The sequence below is a fragment of the Lepisma saccharinum genome, chromosome 30 (assembly GCF_977018435.1).
Source record: "Lepisma saccharinum chromosome 30, izLepSacc3.1, whole genome shotgun sequence".
Classification (NCBI taxonomy): Eukaryota; Metazoa; Arthropoda; class Insecta; order Zygentoma; family Lepismatidae; genus Lepisma; species Lepisma saccharinum.
The window spans coordinates 10311357-10334497 of record NC_139258.1 but is presented as its reverse complement, the minus strand read 5'-3'; the positions used below and the strand labels follow the sequence as shown (position 1 = coordinate 10334497).

The window sequence follows — 23141 nt, the reverse complement described above, 5'->3', positions numbered from 1 at the left end:
GTTCTCTACAAAAATAAACTTAGACGTGCAAGAAATACGTACTAACTGCATTCGTGACAAAATTGCAGAATGATTTCATAAGATAAATTTCCAAGTTACTGCTTTTAAAAGAAGAAAAGAATAACTTCCTTACTAGCCTAACTGAAGATGGAGTTGCTTTTTCATCAACTGGACAATGAGATCATCGCGAACCACAGCTATATAAAAAAAGAAAATTAATGCTATAGTAGTCTTCTTGCTAAACTCAGAATACCAAATTATAACCATATGCGACGCACAAGTATGCTTCAGCATAAAAATTTAATGCAAAAACCATTCGAGCTGATGCACTGAAAGCATTCCTGTGTATTATATAAACCGGTGAGACAAAACCAAAACTACTACATAGAAACACTTCACCGCTCATGCTCTACACAGAAGATGCCAGTTAGATGTATTTTATAAACTGTAAAGGGGCCTACTAACTCAATGAAACCACAATATAATCATGACCCTAAGGCAAACGTTTATGGTAAACCTTAGAACACAATTCTCTCTTCAAGCACATTAAGAGATCGTTATAAGGTTGTACCAAATTTCATACAATTCAAATGTACACAGAGCAATATATATATATATATACATATATACACACATACATACATATAAGCAATATTCAGATACTTGAAAGAAAATGAATAATAAGGTCAAGAATTTGAGGAAAAGATTGATAATTTCTTATGTAAATTACTTATACATTGCAGTTTAAGGGACAAGATTATTTCGTGGTTTCATTGCATTATTCCTGAAATTATTGCTTACCAGGACGTAACAGTATTTTTTATAGTTGCGGCTTAACTCTCCAAACAATTAGTGAAGCTGTAAAATAATAGTAGATCTTCATTAGAAAGAAATGAAATTAGGATAAAATTTGATAGATTTTGAAGAAAAATTATTACGGTAGTTAAAACTATGTTTGATTCACCAGCGAAGTTTGGAACTATAAAAATAATTTGTATAATACGTGTGAATAATCAATACGAATCATTGAAAGCATGATTTCTCGAGAAATGAGCAAATGTCACACCATGATATTGAAATAAATTCTGGATTCTGGTGATCTTTTTCTAATGTTTGGAAAGAAAAGCCGTAACTGAATGAACGGAAGAAGAAAGCACAGTCCCCTTACATAAAAAAGATAAGGATATGATTTGGACATTTTTCATGTTGTAGTGTTCTGATTCAGCCATTATCATGTAAAATAGTAAAATGTTTGTGCTATAGTAATTTCAATGCTGATTTTCCCAGTTTTAAATGTATAACTGTAAACAAGTTGAGAAAAATAAAAACAAATATTTATCCTTGTGTAGTGTTTTTTTTAGACTCAATACATACATATATGAACTATACAAATAGCTTTTCAAAATATGCTTTTGTACAAACATTTACATTGCCTCAGGGACTGAGTGCGTTTACTCTTTGCTCTTGATCTCGCCACTGAAGATTGTTGGATCAAGTCACAATGGGTTTGATTTCATGGTGCATTTCTTTAATTATTTTCACCATTCATTGTCATCGTATCGATTGGCCTGAAGAGGTAGAAAAGCGACATGCAATTAAAATACTAAGTGCATTTCTTTAAAAAAAATGTTCTTCTAAGCATTTCATGCTCAGTAAAAAAAATCTGTAGCAAGCAAAATCTGTAAAATATAAGGTAGTGATTGCTGCTACAACCTTTTCAAGCATTCCCATTGGCTGGTAGCTTTTTGGGGTAGTAAATAATCTGTGGTGGTTAGGTTAGGCTGGTTGGGTTCTCTTAAAAGAAGACGACGAAAATGGTTGTAGCAGCAATACCAACCAAAATATAAAATCTCTAACAAGAAAAACTTCAAATTTTAATTTTTTCTCAACTATTAATTAAAATTTGTAACATTTTTTAAAAATAATTCAGCAAGGAAGACGACTTTTGAATACTTTTCAATACATTTTTTCAATATCAAGCACATTCACCCAAATTCGAAATACTTTAGATTACATTATGAACCACTTAATGAACTCTTAATAATTTAGTTACAAGCGTTTTAACGTGTCTTATATTTTCGTTCTAGAGTGAACTTTGTGTTAGAGCAAGTGAAGCTCAATACTTGAAATATTAATTGCTGATTCTGTCAATAAAAATATTTAAAAAGACAAATAACATTACTATAGAAAACGTTCTACCAAAATACAAATTTTCAACGTTTACATTTCTTCCTTCTACTTGTATTACAAAATAGGCTAGGAGCGACACGAGAATTATAAATATCTAATATCATTATTATAATCAGTAATAATTTTAAAAATCAGTCCACATTAAGATTTTCCTGAATACTGTTAAGAGGCAAATTATTCTTTTTGAAATTTACAATTGTCAGCGTGAATTTTTTGTTTCAAGAACGGCTACACTATTTAAGAGAGTTGAAATTCACAACAGATTTTCAGTAGGTGAAAGATTTCTAACTTTTTTTGTTATGTTTAGCTTCAATTTCTCTCTCTCTCTTCTTTTTGTATCTTGCAAACAGAAAACCTTTTAGTATGTGGTATTCATGGAAATCCAAAAATTCCTATCTTTTTTATATATGTTATGTTGGTAAAACAATATATACATGAAGAGGACTTATTTACACAATATGTACACAATATTTACAAACATTACAGCTTCCTGATGGAAATCATTATAAAATAAATCACTAATTTAAATTAAAGTAAGCCTATAACAATATTTCTAAATTCGTTGTACTGTGAAGTGTGTATGGAAATTTATAGCCATGAAGGTAAATGTTAATTATTAGGAGTTAGTAAACAAAGCGTGATTATCATGTACCAAACCGGGAATAGTGTTTCACATAAAAAAAAGGTAAAGTGTTCCCCTGTGCATAGCACCACGCCATGAAGGCGTATAGGGGGTGTGGGGGTAACGCCCCACACTTTCTTGATCCGGTCGTGAGTGGGGGTGATGTGATCAGCATCACGCCCCTGACCGCCTTTACCCCCCCAGGGTTTCCCCCAGGTACCCATGTTATTCGACGCTGGGTAGGCACCGTTAGAAAAGTTCCCGGATTTGAACCGGCCGGGGATCGAACCCGGGACCTTGAGCATGGTAGTCAGACGCGTTACCGACATGAATTATCAAATAGTTTTGTAAATAGACGTAATGTAATGAGTTGGATTCGTGACATCGCCACCTAAGATCCTGGATTTGAGTCATGGACTGGACATTATTCATCATTCACCCGCATCACCGAATAGGAAAAATGTAAATGTAAAATTTGGGCATAAGGGAAAACATTAAACCAAACACACCAAACTAAATATTAATATTTTATCAAAATATAATATTTAATAATGAGTAAACCATAATGTCAATGCATGGCAAAAAGTTTACAAATCGGGATGACCATATTTCAATTCATCGAAAGATTTACGAATTTCTGCCATAAGAGAGATTAACTGATACATCTCAGTAAAATTGTCAATATTTTTTCAGTCCCATATTCCTACAAACACTCGTAAGAAATTGTGCATACAATTCTCTAATTGTGTTTTCGTCCTTAGGAATATCAACATGTAATGCACGTACCTTGTTCTTCTAAAATGGATCTCTAACATGCAATTTATTTTCTTGAAGCAAAATGAATTCCAGTAATGTTAAGTGATGAAAAAATCATTAAAGGTATGCTTGCATTTTATAAAGGCGTATGTTCCTATTTATAGATTATACGATAGAAACAAAGAAGTTTGATTGAAGACTGATTGATAGACTTGGTTCTGCCATTTTTGGCTAATCTAAATGATGAGTGATGATAGATGAAAATGATGAAGGGACATTCACAAAGAACACTCATGCCGAGGCCGGGATTCGTTAGGGTTACTGAACATATCGATTTTAAAATACCGGAAATGTCAATATATCGAAAACCAGTGAATCGATATTTGCGATATCCCGGTATCACCTGCACTTTCGGAGTATTTTCTGTATCTCCGATATGTTTATGTATCTTCGGTTTTTTGACAGTGTTTGTGCATCGATACTTTTCGATATGTAACAGGTACTGAAACTGGTATGAATAGCCTATCTGGAACAGTTACGTTTCATTTACAAATACAAATATGTATACACAAGGAAGGAGTGAACGTCCAGGATATGAAGAAAGACAACCATCTCTGCGGGGCGAACATATTGTTTAAGGCTCAACTGCACCTTTGGCAGCCGTAAGGGCGATTTTTTTCAAATTTTCAAATTGGAAAAACCGCTGTGATATTCCAAAATATGAAAAACTACATCAGCTCAGAATTACTTCTAGACCATTGACGTGAATTTTCGTGTAGTTTGCTTTCACTGTTGTCTAGATATTATCAATAGTTTCGCGATTATGTAAGTCTATTAAACTATTGATAATATCTAGACAACAGTGAAAGAAAACTACACGAAAATTCACGTCAATGCTCTAGAAGCAATTCTAAGCTGATGTAATTTTTCATATTTTGGAATATCACATCGGTTTTTCCAATGGAGAGGAGAATTTGAAAAAAAAATCGCCCTTACGGCTGTTGAGGTGGTCGGTGCAGTGAGTCTCATCGCCGCTGTTTTCTTGCTTTAAAGACGTCGAGAGGGGGGTCGAACGGGTCAGTGGACCCCCTGGAAATTGACATTGTTCATTTAAAGATACAAGAAAGCCGAAAGTTTGTTACTCTTATTGTTAAGAACAGAAATATAGTTCATTTATTTAGTATTCGAACAATCAAAGTAAAAATGCATTGGATGGAAAACATTTGAGTGAAAAATGTTATATTCTACCATTTCATCCAAAGAACAAATGGTTCCACAGTTTTCAAAACTCTAAGAATTACAGTTGTAAGTGAGAGATCACTAAACACACTTTATGAAAAAAAATCCTTTAACATTTAAAGCCTTTTCTTGGCAAAGGTTAATATCAAAATTCATTTCAGAACTGCATAAAATGTAAAAGAAATAATAGAAAATAATTGTGGTGGATCGAGTCTCCACATTTATATAATAATAATTATTATTATTGTTTCGAATAAATTTTTTGTTGTTAGTTTAGTCTATAATATTTATTATTGTATAATAACATTTATAACGGTGGTAATAATACTTATTATTTTTCTGCTATTAAACTTTTATCATTTGCCCGACCTCCCCTGCAAAAAATTCTGGAGACGCCCATGAAGATAGGCAAAGAGTATTACAAAAAGAACAAATCAACTCGTGAGTAAAAACTGCACAAGTATTTACAAGACAGTATAATTCATTTTATTGTTGATCATTTTGTTAAAATATTGTTGTTTGAAGGATAACGTCAACTGAAAACCGCTTTATAGTGCTCCTCATCAATTTCTCAATCATTATTATTCGACCTCATCGTCGTGATTAGCGTAAAGAGGCAGAAAAACCATATAAAATAAGAAACACGAACCCAATGTCTTTCATCAATTCAAATTAATTCAACAATACTGCTAATTTCACATATGAAATCATTATTTCGATAGTTTAACTCTTACAATGGTTATTTGAGCTTCGCATTGGGCGTTATGAGTGGTTTGTTGTTATACAGCGTGTCCACAAAAACATTCCGTGATTATAAACGACCACAACATTTTAATTATGTATATTACGAAATATATACCGATATCATTCGAAAGAACAGCTTAAAGGATTTTAGCGGATGTGTAATTGTTGGCATTAACTACAACAATAGATAGCATAACAATATAGAATGAAAAAAAAGGAAAAAATAACCAAAAGTACCAGGAAACACATTTTAGGATGTGAGATAAAAATTAATGAAAATAGTCATGGACAATTTGCACGTTAATACTCATGGATCCCACTGTACAATGCTGTATGAATGAGTGTTGCAAGGAAACTTCAAATAATAAGAAGAAACGTAATGGAGGACAAGAGAGAACACACCAAAAGATATTTCGATTGTTAATGTGTTATTGTAAATGTCATTGTTGTTAGAAGCAAACTGTGTTACTGTTCATGTTTACTGATGTTTTTTTCTGCTACTTTTGGCTATTTTTTTCTTATTTTCATTCTTTTATTGTTATAACATCTATTGTTGTAGTCAACGCCAACAATTACACATCCGCTAAAATTATTTGAGCTGTTCTTTCGAATTGTATCGGTATAAATTTCGTAATATATACATAATTAAAATGTTGTGGTAGTTTATAATCAAGGAATGTTTTTGTGGACACGCTGTGTATAACTAGATTTTAATTCTGCATTCAAATATTAAGCCACTACATGTACTTCTCGCAGATCTCCGTGGCGGAGTGGTTAGCACAGCACGTTACGACGCCGGGAGTCCCGGGTTCGAATCCCGGTCTGGGTATTCTTTGTGAGTGTCCTTCATCAATTTGATCATATCATTACTCATCCTAAACTTCGCAAAAGATAAAATAAACAAAATCAAACTATATGTACTTTTGTTTTACACTATTTGAAATGCCATGTACATGAACATTACGTGCGACTGAAAGTAAACCTGCATAACAACTTAATATTTTCGTAAATTTTAATGTTACAATAAAAATTACATGAGCTTGCTTGGCTGAGGACCGATTACAAACTCTCAAAACAGGTACCAAAATGACAAAACAGACATTTCAAATCAAAATTTCTACAAAAACACAATGCAGCAAATTAAATAATCAAAGCAATTTACTTTCGTCAAAAACACTACATGCAGGAAATGACACATTTTAATAATTACCAGGTTCATTGCTGTTAATTATCAGATATTTTTTGTAAGTTTTCCTTTGTAAACCTATCCTCTTGTCGATAAAAATGTTTCAACTTCGCATGACGTAATTTGACTGTGCTATCTTAATTTACAAACCGATAAATTAATGGACATGGTAAATGAGACAGAGAATCAGAATACAATCAGCCAATTTTTCATTATTTTCTCATTTTAATAACTTTAGAACGCAGTTACCTTTGAAATAGGCACTTATGACTGAATTAGGGAAAAAACAAGCACTATAAAACTCGCATATTCCTCCCATAAATAGCCTGAAATCCACTTTAAACCGAAAAGCCATATTTTACCGGATAGAAAACAAATAAAGAGGTATTTTAGAAAAAAGCTTTCAGCTTAAAATGTGCCACTTTATATTAGGCGACAGCCAAGACGAAGGGAGTTATTTAAGTTTATCGATAATAAAGAACAGAACGGATGATAACTCTCTGTCTATGTTCAAATTCATACTTTTTGTAGTAATTAAAAACTATGAATAAAACAATTTTATATAATTTTCAATTTAGTGCAAACACCAAGTCAGTTAGTCAACCAATTTGTCATAAAGGTGTCTCAAATGCTCCTCTTTTCATATTTACAAAAATGTGCAATGAAGTTCTAAATATTTGTTAAATATAAAATATTTTATTCACTACTAAATCAGTGGCAAGTATACAATTTGTTGTACAAGAACAAATTAGAATGGAAGTATGAAATTCAACAAGTATTACATCGTCTTGTAATCAAGGGGTCTCTGGTTCAATATCCGTGGCACATAGTCGATCAGATCCCACTTGAAACTGTGGGTCCAGTCCCTATTAGCTTTCCCGTGCATTAAATGAACTCAAACTAAAGAAAACGAATCAGCTAATGTTGTATTTTTTTAAAAAAATAATAATACATATTTGAGCCATTTTGCATATCTTGCTACATATTTATGAACATCCGAAAGCATAAGTTACAAAAAGTACGGGCTTTGGTTACAATAGCGGCCAAGTAACAAACGATTTGGGTAAGAAATTAGTGAACCCAGCGGTAGTTTAGTCCCCAAAAGTGTCGGCTAATTTGTAACACTGGTCCAAACTAAAGAGAATAGCTATACAGGAATATACTAATTATTTTGGGGTATTTTGAAACAGTTCCGAAAATTCCGAAACCGGTGGAGACAGTGACGGAACCAAATTAAGTGTATTTTGTGCAGTTTGGAATTGACGAGTTACATAAATTTGCACTTAATAGAAAATACTGCATTTTCAATGGCTGCAGTGCGATATTACAGACAAATTGTGTGTGTGTGTGTACACACAGAGAACTAAATGCATCATATCGATTGATGCACCATAATGCATCGATTGATGCACTAAAATGTGTTTTGTAGCTTCTTCAAAGAATCAGATTCACATTTGATGCATTTTGGTGCAGTTTTGTATGTCGTGAAAGAAACACCAAAGTGCATCTTTTGATTCAAGTGACAATTTCTTTCAGTCGAGATGCACTTTAATGCATCAGTTGATGCACCTTCCTGCATATTTTTGGATGATGATGCATGATGGTGCATCAAAACGCATCAAGGTGCATCAAAACGCATCAAGGTGCATCAAAACGCATCAGCTGATGCATTAAAGTGCATGTCGACTGAAAGAAATCCTCACTTGAATCAAATGATGCACTTTGGTGTTTCTTTCACGACATACAAAAATGCACCAAAATGCATCAAATGTGAATCTGATTCTTTGAAGAAGCTACAAAACACAGTTTAGTGCATCAATCGATGCATTATGGCGCATCAATCGATATGATGTATTTAGTTCTCTGTGTGTATATTTATACATAGTGACATACAATATATTTAACCTCTACCTCATTGTAGGTAGACGGCATAGGATTAGATGATTAGAGAAAATGGTTGAAGATACAAGTTGCGCTCGTCTGGAGTCAACACTCAATGCTTGGACTTGCGAGCCGGAATACACTTTTCAAATAATTTATTCTCCTTTAGTTTATATTAGTGGCAGATCAAAACCTGTAGAAATGTGTTAAAAATCGGCAAGGACACCAGAAAGAAAATATTTGGGTGACAGAAGGGGCACTAACATTAAATTATGTACATTGTTGTTCTTGTATTTCGTTATTTTACGCTGCTTTCCCGCCACTTTGTCTAATCGCAAGGATGACGATGAGTAATGATTAGATTAAATTGATGAAGGGACACTAACAAGGAACACTCATGCCAGGCAGGGATTCGAACCCTGGAACTCCGGTGGCGAGATCGAAAGTCGACCACTTTTACTCTCGACTGTACAAAAATGGGCTAAAAAGCATTTATCTATCTTGTTTTTCTTGGCTTATATTCTAATATAACGACAATGTAGAAAAATTACGAAAACATTGAATTTGAAACGAGGCATTAAAAAGAAATAAAAACAATTTCATAAATTATTTATGTAAGATGTATTTAATGCAGAATGTAGCCTTGTTATTTAGCATTGCTTGTCTGTCACTTTTCGTTAATCACGAAATTGAAACAGAAAGGAATCGTTCGTGATTGCTTTAAATGAAATGGTTTTTAAACCGTATTAAAGATCAGTGGTTGTATCGCACGATATAATCGAGATTGAATGTGAATGATTTTCATGCCTGCTAAAAATTGAATCCCGTCACTATCACAATTCATAGCCTAGTGTATATTACTTTCTTTCTTTTTACTATTTATAACTATTGCCTGGAGGCTAAAACTGTACGTGGACGCTAAGTTATCTAACATAACTGCACAAAGATATCAAGGTGGAAGAAGAACTGTTTGTTACGAAAAGTGCCAAGACGTGGAAGCCGAAACGGATTTATGAATGATTTCTTCAATACTAAACTTTAATAATCGGCTTAAAGATTCGTTTAAAACTGCAAATTGAGATGAAATTTATGACCTAAAACTCGCTGTTCACTTTTTTTCTTACTCGTGCTAATTTGGACAGAATTGAAATAAATGTGCATCTTATGCCCGGAAGAATTTTCGAACGCGCTTTCTAAAGCTCGTGATCGTTCAGAGCGCTCCGCAGCGGTTGATGCGAGCGATGCACGCGCAGAACACTTTCCGAACGAAGTACGTTAGACGAAAGCGACTTCTCGCCACGACCCACCTAGGGCTATGTTGTTAGAAGTGCAAGTGGTCTTTTCTTGAAAAGAAGAAATCTTTCCTCTTTCCTTACTTTACACTGTCGCCATAGACGTGCACAAATGGTAGAAAATATTAACTGACAGAAAGTGTAGCAGCAAGTTTAGACTCGTTCCGAATTCAAGTTAATTTTAACCTGCTTTGCTTTCATCGTTGGCTAGAGATTTGCTATAAATTCGTGGCATTGTATGTTTTCTGTCACAGTCACTAGCGAAAGCAATGTGAAGATTGGTTTGAATTCTGTGCAAACAATTCACCATATTTTTTTAACGTGCTCTTTAGATTCTTAAACAAAACCTTTCAAATAAGCTTCTCTGTATTCTTAATTTACGTCGCTTTTCTACCTATTTAGGTTGATAGCGGCGATGAGGAATGATGATTAGAAGCATACTCACAAAGAACATTCGCTGTGACTCAATGAGATCGTCAGTCAACCGTTCAACATAGCGGACTACCGTGCATTTTTGTTCATATATGCATCAAACCCGTCGACCGTATCCAACTATTCAAAACAAACGCGCCTAAAATAATATCTTAAACTTTCAAACCATGTTTCTCTGTTTATTTTGCAAATGTATCAATATTTTCATATATTAGCATTATTCTTCGCTTTACAAATGAGGCTGTAGAACTCCTCATATCCAAGAATAGGTTATCTTAAAATTTCCTTTAAACTGTTTAGTATAACTTTTTTAGGTGTTTGGTTATAACGGTATGTTATGAACAAAGACGTAATTTTCCTATCCATTGTAAAATAAGCTGTTGCCAACCCCAGGGAGGAAAGCAAAATTAGTTAGTATTCTGGTATTAGAAATGTGAGAAATAGGACACTTATCTGAATAATGGTTGGAAAAACTCGAGTTAATCTAATGCTTTCATATTCCTTAAAATATTCATTTAACTCGTACAGTCATGCGCGCAAATAATAAACAGTAGGAACAATTTTAATTACTATATTCATACTGTGTGGTTTACGAAAGACATGTTCCTATACAGCAAATTGCCATATGGCAATTCCAATTCAATTCCATTTCTATTAAACTCAAAAGATTTAAAACAAAAGTAGAAGGGTATGATGGTCAATATACCTACTATTATCTTTGAACACCACTGTACCAGAAATATGTAACTACAAACTTCCCCCTGGCAGATTTTAATTGGTAAAAATTGCAATACATTATAAGGATCTCAATGTGTTAATCACGTTTTATCTTGAAAAAATGAACAAAAGCTACTTCAATCAGTTCTTGTCGTTGTGGATGTTCTCAGGAGGGGCTGGAATTGTAATGGTGAATAGTACATAGATGCTTTCTGGGGGGAGGGGGTTGCATACACAATAAGATATTTCGTATTTTTAGAATTTCCCTTTTAAAATGGCAATCGAGGTTATTTTATGGGGGCTTTTACCGCAGCCCCCCCCCCCGAGTTCTTCACTGCTTTTATTTGAAAATGTTGATTTTCTTAAAAAATCGGAGGGGGCTGTAGCCCCTTCAGTCCCCCCTCTGCGTACGCCAGTTACAGTAAGTTTCAGTTATTTTTCTGCACATTTCAACAGTAAATGAACATTATAATTATATTCAAAAGTTAGGAGAAAGTGTTTTTTTGATTCAAGTAGAAGGGTTTAATTTTTCTTACCTCTATCTTCATATTTAAATATATGACGTTTATAATTTAATGAAAATTAAAATAAATTTTCCAGTTATATCTTATCTAGAATATAGTAGATAACTGTAAAAGTAATGGAAGTTGCTTTTGTTAGGTAACTCTGAAAAGACTCAATAGCGATATTAATAATAGTGATATTTAGTGTTATATATACATATATACAAAAAATCTCTTCATAAAAACAAGGAATGTAAATAAAGGTGGGCTCACTTACCGATGCTGCTTCAGGTTATCCTGCCTCTTGAAGGTCTTGCCGCAAACCTCACATGTGAAAGTGACGTCATCCTTGTGCGTTCTCTCGTGGATCATGAGGTTGTAAGGCTTAGTGAAGCGCCTTTGGCAGTATTTGCAGATGAATTCGCACTTGGTCCTCATTTTCCTGCGAAATTCTCTTGCGGAACTGCGTTCCTCAGTCTCTATGGGCATTATGGCAAACATTTGGAATAGTTTTTTTGTGTCCCTCCGCCGCGCTCCGAAAAAAACAAACGATACTCTTTTCTGTTGAGGTATCCTGACGAGGATTAAACTCGAAGCAAGTTGGGGAGATATTGGGGGTCGTGCAGAACGGGAGCAGTGTTGGCGAATCTAGCACTGAAATAACACTAGTTGCAATGTGACGTCTGTCTTGATAGCGAGGGCGTCTTCTCAGCGGGGAGTCAATATGTCACCCTAGTCTTCACGAGCCCAGATTCATCTCTTCGTAGGAGACACTTTCCCTGCAGATCTGGAGAGGCACTTAGATCACCATGGCAACAGAGACTGCGCACTTGTGGGTCCTCTTGTCAGCGTACCTGTAGAGTGAAAGGAAGAGATGCAGTTTTTTTGTTGTTTCTTTAATCTGGCAGACCCAGATCTTTAACGCGATCCCCTTTTGTGTGGCGCGTACGTGTGTGTGTGTACGCCGAGATCGAAACAATGAGGCAGAAATTATTTCTGGTTCCGTATTAGGTCGCGCTGGCGTGGTTGGGTGTACCACCACGGATTAAGGCGGTGCGCTCTTTCAAGCGGCCACGACATACGTGAGAATTGCGTTGGATTCATGGTTGACATTTTCCTGCTGGCAAAACAGACCCGTCTGTCGAATCCCAGCTAAGGAATGGGTGTTTCTTTGACGATGCACGTCTACTTTAACTGCAACAGAACACCACGACGAAATCATCCTTTATAACTTAAATTAAACAATACTGATAATATTTTTAAGTCCCTTACTGCAGCTGTAGTAATGTATTTTCAAAACGCATATATTTCTCGATACCGACAGTTTTCGCTTTTTAAAACGCCCGTTCACACTTTTAATATGTCACACCATCATGACAAAATCATAAACGGTAATGTTTTTAAGCAAGAAGTCACAGGCGTAACTTAGAATCTAACTTTGGAGGGGGCAGAATCAAAAAGTTTTCAAACCCATAAAAATAGAACACAGGACTATTTTGATAAATATCTGTTACATATGCAAAACCATAAAAAAATACTCGTTACCTTGCTCCTCACAGAGGTTAACAAAAAGCACAATTTACATAAACCTGATTTTTTATTGGTGGGGAAGTGCCCCTTACTCCCGCCAAGTTACGCCTATGCAATAAGTATAACACTGATATGATCCTTAGAAGCCGTTACATTGCGAACGAAGCGAACAAACTGGCAATAATATTAATTGAAAATTATACTAATTATGTAATACAAATATAATAATAATTGAATAAGGAAGCCAATACATTTACGAGTCACAATGACGTTTATTCGTTTCCGGTGTCCGGAGCGGCTGCCCCTTCTCCCCCTCCCCTCCAGCTACGGTTCTGCCTTGAACATAGAATATATAATCCCGAGACTCGGGTATGGTGTTACTACATGTTGGAATTGAAAACATGCACCAGAACCAACAATGCGTCAATTGACACAGATATTGCTATTTTTTCATTCCAGCAACACATTATGTGTTAAAGTGCATTAACTGTTAGTGATGAACTTTTGATAAATTAAAATACAGAGAGAAATGCATAAACGGATCTTTTACCAGCTGCTGTTTCGTTAAATTTACTAAAAATGCATCAACTGAACAGATCAGATCATTTCAAACTTATACGTTTAACTGAGCAATTGATGCTCTAAAAGTACATAAACATGGATTTGACGGAATTCGAGTTGTTCGTGTGAACATTTCTCGCGCTTTTCAATAAGTAAGAACCCTTTTAATACTACGGAGAGAATTCTGATAAGAACGCAACTGAACTAAATTAATCAGAATATCGTAGAGCGGCAGAAATAGTTTCCCGCTTGAAGCAAATTGAGCCACCGGCCAGCAGAAATAAGTAGGCAGAAGAGCATGTGTAAATTGCGGCTGAAATCCTCGACACTAACAAATTAGCGTAATTGTGCTGAATTTCTAATTTACAATATCTAAATAGGATTCTAGATATTACATTTGTGTAATTATGTCGCGAAGATGACAAACATGTCGGAAATATTCGTCACAGCTGCCTCAACAGACGGCGCTGTCTTCTACAATTTCGTATGCAATTTGTATCTACAAAAGACGGTCGATTTCCAGTTTTACGCCGTTCTAAGTCAATCGTTGACATTCCCGATCTGGTTCAGCACATACTAAATTAAATATCCATATTCTTGTTTGTTTTAACGTTGGTAATATACGAAACAAGTCTGTTTAAAAAATCTTCCAAGATACAAGTGTGCCAGGTCCTGTCCACCCATCATGCAACACAACAATGACGTCAAAATGTACCCTACAAAGTACAGCAAAAACAACTTACGTTCTGCAGCAGATCCAAAGAGGTACAAACGAGAACTGTCGCCTCCGATCCTCCCTCTGGCGAGACTTCCGCGAAACAGCGCGCCCAATACGGGCGAAACCGATCGGTCACACATACAGATTATTGTTGACAAACAATAGAGAAGACAAGCGAGATATTCGTGACAGTTAGCATTACCAATTGCCTCCGGTGACCCCAAAGCTAAACACGCACAGTTTGGGACAAGGAGCTAGCTTACTTGACCCGACGGCTATGTGGTACAGAACCAAACATGGCGTGATGCGCATATGAGTATACTGTGTCCGTGGGAAACCCGTGGAAAAGTAATGCCCCAATGTCGGACTGGAATGTTGGGACCATAGTTTAGAAGCACGGTAGCCAAATCACAGCAGGCAGAGAATCATCACTGTTACCAGATCAGTTGTCCAATGTCACCAGAACGATTTTGAAATTACACAATGTCGCAGCTACTCAACGGAGCGTTGGAATGCAAATTTACCACTGTATTTGTAATTATAGGTGCCGATTTGAGGGTTGGGGACACACTTTTTCTTTCCCATGTCAAAGGGGGGGGGGGGTGACAAAATACTCTTTGCTCTCCCCCTCAATAATCTCAAATAGGTCAACCCAATTTATGAGAGTCCGAACTAAATACAAAAGAGGAAGACGATATTATCTCAATAAATGAGTACACACAATGGATATTCATCCAGGGAACTATTTTTTTAAAAGAAGTCTGTTTAAATTACAACTTTGTGTACTGTTAGCGTATGGATATTCACATTGTGAATCTTTGTCGTCTGAAGAATCAAAGCTTAACAGTGCTACCATTGAATTTTCTTTGATTTCACAGTAATACTTGTGACATGGTTGTTAGGTTAACCACTCATACTCTCACAGAGAGAGAGAGAGAGAGAGAGAGAGAGAGAGAGAGAGAGAGAGATGCCTATATGTGTGTATTAGTAGTTGACAAATAATAAAAGTTGAGTGTGTGATACGTATGGAATGTGCGAAATTACAATAAGGTTGGGGGAAGGAAGCAGCTTAAAAGGATATATTTGATTTGGTTTAATTTGCTTTCCTTTTCCGCCACTTTTTGGTTAATCGGGAAGATGAGAATGAGTGATGTTATGATGAAATTGACGAAGAGACACTCACAAAAAGACCCCTGCCCAATTCGGGATTCCAACCCGTGAATCCTGGTGTTGTAGCGCGCTGTGCTAGCAATTCCCCCACACAGGCCCACTTACAAGGGTACAAAAGTAACAGTGTCCTGCTTTTCGTTTCTAAACACCTTGTCACCGTCACTAAACAAGCAAAGAAAATTGCATCACACCAAATCGTCAAAGCACGGTTTTGTAAGCACAGAATATCGAGCATAATATCTCACACAAATCCGTTCAACAGTTTCAATGTCGAATCCACATTTCCGAAGATCGCGATGTGGGAGAACAGCACCAGCGCCCTCTCTCTGGCCCCTCTTTTGAGGCGTTTTACCGACACACGATAAAGACAATTCGATTACCCACTCTTCGAAACTTTACAGCAGGGGCAATAAAAAGCAACTATCTGAAAGGGAATAATGAAGTTACTTCTTGCTTTAGCACTTTATGACGGCCTTTCTTTTCTTCAACCTTCATTCACTTGCTATTATCTTCTGGTCCCCTGCCTTTCACTGCCTTAACTCACACTCACCACTGAATCAAGTACTCGCTTTACCTGAAGATCCTGCCGATCGAAACTTTTGCACAATCGAAAACAACCTGCGATCGACTGCCTGTTAGCAAAGTGGAACCCGTAGAGGTGAGCCCGGCTGACACTTTCTCGCGTTCGGAAATTCTCACGTGACGTGCGATGGGCCCGCTAGACAAAAGCATTTCCTTTAACATTATGAATGCTACGTAAATGCTTCCAGAAATCTTATAGCAGATGGTACTGTACACGGAAGCATTTCATGTAAAATTTCGGTAGGCTTTTGTGATTACAATGTATAATATATACAGCACGGAAGGCACGTCGAGTTACACCATCTATGTTGAGTGCAGGGTGTTTACAATTGAAACAACTAAAATATTCTTGAATACGTGTACAGTAAACGTTGTAAAGTATGTATTTAAGCAGCGCCATTGTTTTGTACCTAATACCGTTTTATATTAAATGTTATTCGTCTCGGTTGAATAGTTATCGGCTTTTAAAAGTGTGAAGTGATACATTGTTTACATCTCACGCGGCCGCCATTACATCTTCACACGTGACCTAGAGGTCGCTTCTGATTGGTTATGCTACGAAAAATGCTACGGAAATAGAACAGATCATATCCTTGAGAAATGCCATAAGTTTTTTCACTTTACACGGCAACATTTTGGTCATGGCGTAAATGTTAAGAAAAATTCTTTCGTCTAAAACGGCCCTTGGAAGCAGAACCCTCGACCAAGTTTTATTCAAGGATGTGAACTCAAATAAGACGATGTGTTTTGGAATAAGTTTCAAACGTTGCATATCACTGAAATCATTCACTAACTACACATTACAATAAAAACATTTTAAATATTTAGATGTTATAAAAAATAGGGTATGTGTACTATGAATACACATACACAGGATTTTTTTCAGGGGGGAGGGGCGAACAAGGAATTTTGCCCCATAAGACTGCTACAGTTTGAAGTTATCCTGTTCCTACAACGGCCATTACCAGACTTGTAATTAAATGTCTTTTATAATCATTCAGCAGCCGAGCTGGTCCTATGAGGCGTTAAACTGCCACGCGGAGACCCGGGTTCGAATCCGGATCTACCTGATCTCAGGTGGGAACTTTCCCTGAATAAAGCAGCTGTGTGTTGGGAGTTCTCAAAATGGGTGCCTGGGGGCTAAAGGTGGCCGTAGCGTGGTGCTGATCACAGGACCTCCACAATGGCTGGCATCGTGAATGTATGGAACTCCTATGCCTCAACATCCACCCCGATGATTGCAATGTGCGGATGAAGCTTTGCCGTTCACATAATAAATAACGAAAATTTCTGTGACTGAAATTACATTTCGTATGTGAAATAAACGTACAATTTTATGCTTATATTCACTTCCCTGCTCTCCTCCGGAAAAAAAAAAGAACAAAATAATTTTGCACGGAAAATAGCTTTCAAACCATGTCTTACGGTTTTAAAGACAATTTTATAGAAATTAAAATCTTGTCTAGCTTCGACAAGGGTCAGAAGAATCGACTCGGATCATTTCCCATGCAGGAAGAAGAACAAAACACATGATTATAAAATCGTCCCAAAAGGGCGTGAAAATTAATCACGTTCTTAGCAACCCGTTACCACGGGCATTTTTTTTGCCCACATTCATTCATGTCTTCATTGTCAAGCTACATTATTTCTCACAGATCACAAACAGATTAATCAACTCCTGGTTTTGAAACGGTGCATGAAACAAGGGTGCCATCTACATAAGGAGATGATTTAGTCCAGATACAATTAGATATTGGTATACTCAATACAATATCTACATCGTGCTTGTTTTAACTAAATGTTTAGAGGTATAAAAACAAACAATTCTTTAGAGTTTGCAGTGCTTGTTGTTGACAATGGAAACGGACGTTGCTAGGGAACGTAAATAAATTTTATTTTCACCCCGAGAACTACGGTGAGTTATACTTGAATTTTCGTAGGAGCGTCATAATTTATTACAGAGGCAAGGTAGGAATTTGCGAAGAATGAAGGAAAACAATTATTTTTCAATTATGTTTAAAAATGTAAGGAAGTAAATGTTGCTTTTCAAATTTGGTGTTGTTATTGAAATTGTTAATGTAAAACATCTAGCTATTTTGAAACGGACAGTATTTACCCAGTTATTATTAAGAAAATAGACAATAATATTTTGAGTATTTGTACAATGTTAGAGCACGTACACACATAACGTTGCGTTCTAAACTTTTCAAATAACCAACCGTACTTATTCGTTTCTCTTTCTCCAATAACACATGCAGACTTTATCAAAGAGTGGAACATGGAGTGACCGAAAAAATTGACCGAAGGTCACACCGGCCAAGGAATATAGAGATTAGGTAAAGCCATCCGAAGATTGCCGATCTTGCACGAACGCGTGACGTCACCGGAGAAGCAGTGAGCTCGGCTGAAGCAGACGGCCCCTAGCATTTATATGGGAGATTCAGAGAGCGAAAGTATATTATTACTTTTAGGAGGGGGAAAATAATAATTGTCATCCTCCAAGATGGTATTGAGGCATCCTTTTAATGATTAGTAACATAATTGAAAACGCGCTACTTTTAAAAGGGGGCAAAGTACATGTGAAAAAATGTATTTTGAAAATCCATATTCCTGAAACTTTCTGACCGATGAGCTACAAAGAAAGTTGCGTGTTCTCCTTTAGAATTTCGTCATTTTACAAATCGTAATATAATTTTAATAAAAACGTGGCATGCTAAAGAAGAATTAAAGAGTAAAAAATAATTGATTAATAGACTTAGTTTATTTTACTTCGCTATCTGTCACATATGGCTAATCGCAAAGATGAGGATGCGTGATGATATGATGAAATTGAAGAAAGGAAAGTAGACCCATGCCCGGGCGGGGATTCGAACCTGGGGGCCCTTGGCATCGTAAAGCGTTGTGCTAACCACTTCACCACGGAGGTCAGCATTACAAGGAAATAAACAGAAAATGACAATCATATGGCATCTATGTTTTAATATGCGAGAAACATTTGCGAGGAGGTTATTGAAGTAACAAATAATTATTACAAGACGTTGTGATGAAAATTATTAATATACCTGAAATATCGAGAGTTGACCTTGCAGTCTCTAAATGTACTTTTAGGGTTACGCAAAACCTTTACTCAAAATTGATAGTGTAAATTTATAAGCTATTAAAATTTAAAACTTATTCCTGTTCGAAAAGAGAAACTGCCAAGTCAAATTAATATTTCGTAGAAATACATATATTTGTCTTTCATGAGGCCAAGAGAGTATTTGGAAGGGACGCTGGCTTGGGAAGGCTATAGCCCCGGATCTCGATCTGCAAAGGGGCTTCCAGTGGGAAAATATTCCTATGAAATAGTCCAGAAGAAGGGGCGAAATGATTTTTTTAAATGGCTCAAGAATACAAAGATATAAGTGGATATTTGACAAGCTTAGTCTAAAACTTACAACTGAAGTCGTACGTGTGTGTGTGGGGGGGGGGGGGTGGCTACGTGAAGTAACACAGTGGAATATGATTCACAATACTAAAATTAAAATAAATATGTGGGAACAATAGAAATCAAAATATGTTATAGCTAGTGACGGCGCAATAGTAAAGATGGAGGGGTAAATCATATTTTCCCGGGGCAATCATTTTTATTATTCCGTTACATACGACACAAAAATGCACATTTTGGCTAAAAGAGCATTCATTCATTTATTTATTTTGTCGTTTTACTGGGGGCAGATAAGAGAGAGAGAGAAATTGTCGAACGAGAATTGGGAGGCGTTCCTGCCCCCCCCCCCCCCCGTAGTGTGGTCACTGCCTATGGCTATGCTGGAGAAGAATGAACCAATTAATATGCTATTAAATAAAACAGATACTTTTAAAACTTTTAATCAAATTATTTGTGAACTATGATTTAAATTTAGAGAGAGCACATACCTGTTTAATTTAATTTGGATGAGTTAACTTCTGAAGCCTGCCATTTCCGAGCCTTCTTCCGGTGTAACTATACTGCCCTTGAGCCGTAGCTGCTGCGTTCAGGTGGCGGAACGAGCTGAATACTAAATATGTGACAAATATATATATAAAAAATACAACGTGTTGAAGCTATTGACGGCGCCAAAGAAAAGACAGAAGAAGAAGAACGTGGAGACTGCAGTGATATTTTACGGGAAGCAGCAGGCACGTTTCCAGGAATTCCTTGCGGGGGGAGGCTGAACACCATTTTTTAAAGTGGTATCACAATTGTATGTTTAAGGCCAGTGGTGGCAATTGGGTTCCAAAATGTGGGGGGATGGACAAGGAGACAAGCATTAAGAGACCATAGTGTGATAGTGTGGAGGCAAAAGAATGGGGAGCAACAATCTCCTAAATCGTCGCCACTGTTTAAGGCTGTCATTTTAATCAGAACGTGAAATCGGGACATTTTCTACCACTCAACTCCTCTGTTTCCATGCATTAATATTTTGTGCCGGAACCATCTCAGTATGTACGTTTGTCCATTTCTTCTCATCAGGCATCAAAACATCTATGTACCAGAAGTGTTTTTACGAAGCTGTTACACATGCACGGAATGCACAATCCACTCGACAACGCAAGATTCAAACTGTGTGCAGGGAACTGGAATCAGACAGTTCACGAATATTTCTCTCTCATTCGAGCCTGAACACCACTAATGCGTCTTGTCCTCCCATGTTTGCAGCTCTTATAAAAGCCGAAACCCACCAAATTGTTCATATTCATGCCTAAGCACTCGCACGCAAGTGTCCAAAATTGTCTGTTGAGTGGTGTCGAACCCAGTAGCCTTAAACAAAAGCATTTTTTTATGCCATGAAATTCTCGGATTGCATACACTAAATTTGGTCCTGGCACAACGAAATCATCACTCAAAACTTTGATTTTCAGTTGATCTGTGCAGCTTATTTCTTTTTTAATAAATCGCTCCAATGCCCAGCCCGATACTGCCGAAATATTCACTTTAGAGAGAGAGAACTTCGATCTCTTCGTCTTTCCACCCGAACTACTCGTATCACTACTCGAAGTTCCGCTGTCTTTGATTGATTGATTTGTTGTTTTAAGTCCACTTTATGCACAGTAAGGCTAATCGGGACTGGACCTACAGTTTAAAGTGGGATCCGAACCACTTGTGCCTCCACCGGGTATCGAACCCGGGACCCCTTGATTACAAGGCGACGACACTACCACTGCGCCATCGAGGAGGCCCTAGAAGTTCCGCTGTCGTCAATGTTTTTAGCTTTGGGACCGAACTGGAACTAGTGGTAGACTTCGTTACTTTACGGTATTTAGTTCATTTCATTTTCGAATCACTAGATCTTATAAAGCAACCAATGGACACTGACTGATCACTAATCGACTGTACGAATTGTCACACTTACCTCTGAAGTCTCCACCTATTCTGTTGTACAGATCAACCGGGAAATTGAAGCCGCGTATTAATATCCTCATTATATTCTAGAACGTTTCGCAGATATCACGATTCGTAAATATTGCCAGTAGTTCGACTCCTTCTCTTTTTCAAGAACGTTCCCTCTCGCGCTTTCCAGAGATTAAAAAATTACAATGAATCCGAATCGCCCTACCTGCGGCGCTACCTATGTTGTGCAGCTTCCAAATGCTGACAAGTCTCTTCTACATAGTGTTCAAGTTCGCTACGACAACACCGAAAGCGTAAGAAAAGTTTACGTGCAATATTATCAACAACAGGGTTATAGAACATTCTACGTCTTGCCTTGATAAGTATTTCTTTCTTCAAATTATCGTCACATTATTCAAGAAGACAAAAACCTAATTTTATCTAGTGTAAAATGAAAACTTTCCTGGTGGGGGGAGTCCACGAGTTACGATCCCCACCTTGGATACGCGCTATAAACAATAACAGGGTTATAGAACATTCTCCGTCTTGTCTCGATAATTATTCCTCTCCTTAAATTATCGTCACATTATTCAAGAAGTCAAAAACATAATTTTATCAGTGTAAGCTGAAAAATTTCCTTGAGGAGCGGGGGGGGGGGGGGGGGCTCGAACCACCTGATCCCTACCTTGGATACGCGCTATTAACAATAACAGACTTATAGAACATTCTCCGTTTTGCCTAGATAATTATCTCTCTCAAATTATCACCATATTATTCAAGAAGCCAAAAACCTAATTTTATCTAGCGTAAACTGAAAATTTTCTGAAGGGGGGTGGCTTGAGCCCCCTGATTCCCACCTTGGATACGAGCTGTTACCAATAACAGGGTTATAGAATATTCTCCGTCTTACCTCGATAATTATTTCTCTCCTTAAATTAACGTCACATTACTTTATTTGACACCACAATAAACAAAAAATCTCATTTTATCTAGTGTAAAGCGAAAACTTTCGGGGGGGCTTGAGCCCCCTAAGCCCCCCCTTGGATACGTGCCTGGGAAGCAGTCACGTTTATTACACCCTTACATTTACATACAATATTATAAAGTTCTGCTTTTAGATCTCGCACAATGCCTTTTTCACAAAAATGGGCAATCTCTCATTTTCTTATATCAATCAAGCTGTGATATTTTAGTTTTCTTCCGTTAGTTTTCTGATAATAGTTTTCACAGCTTTCCATAGCATTGAGGCATGATTTCAGTTGACAAGAACAAAATAATCTTATTTCAAAACATAGAGCAAAAGGAAATCCAACGCGCTTAAGTTAAAACTCCCTTAAATTGGAAGCCTGGAGAGAACAAAACAGGGGTTCCTTCGTAACACGATTTCTTGAAAACCATTTTACACATTTGAATCAACTTTGCGATAAATTGATTAGAAAGGATGAATCTTAACAGTAAAAGTTGTAACTTTTCCCTTGCTACTATATTTTAGAAGATATTCGTTGTCAAATTTCTCAATATTTGCATAAGGAACCAGCCTTTTCCTTGCCGAGTGTTTCGATGGTGACGTCATGCATCCACGGACAACTGCGCATACGATCTGCGCCGCCGAACGAGCACCCCCTGACACCGGCGAATGCACAACAAAGTGCGCAAGCCCCTAAATAT

At 36.8% G+C, this 23141-nt stretch overlaps 1 protein-coding gene across 5 annotated transcripts in view; it reads right to left on the bottom strand.

Annotated features, from left to right (window-relative positions):
* Positions 1–23141, bottom strand: part of drm (odd-skipped family member drumstick) — a 67069-nt gene that overhangs the window by 5298 nt on the left and 38630 nt on the right. For 2 of the 5 annotated variants that reach the window (XM_083115113.1, XM_083115114.1), the window contains exon 2: positions 11840–12416. In XM_083115113.1, the coding sequence (XP_082971239.1) occupies positions 11840–12063 (224 nt within the window). In that variant the 5' untranslated portion in view covers positions 12064–12416. Of the gene's footprint in view, positions 1–133; positions 198–801; positions 859–11839; positions 12417–14396; positions 14468–23141 lie in introns of those variants that run through there. The other 3 variants (XM_083115116.1, XM_083115117.1, XM_083115115.1) reach the window with 3 other exon arrangements.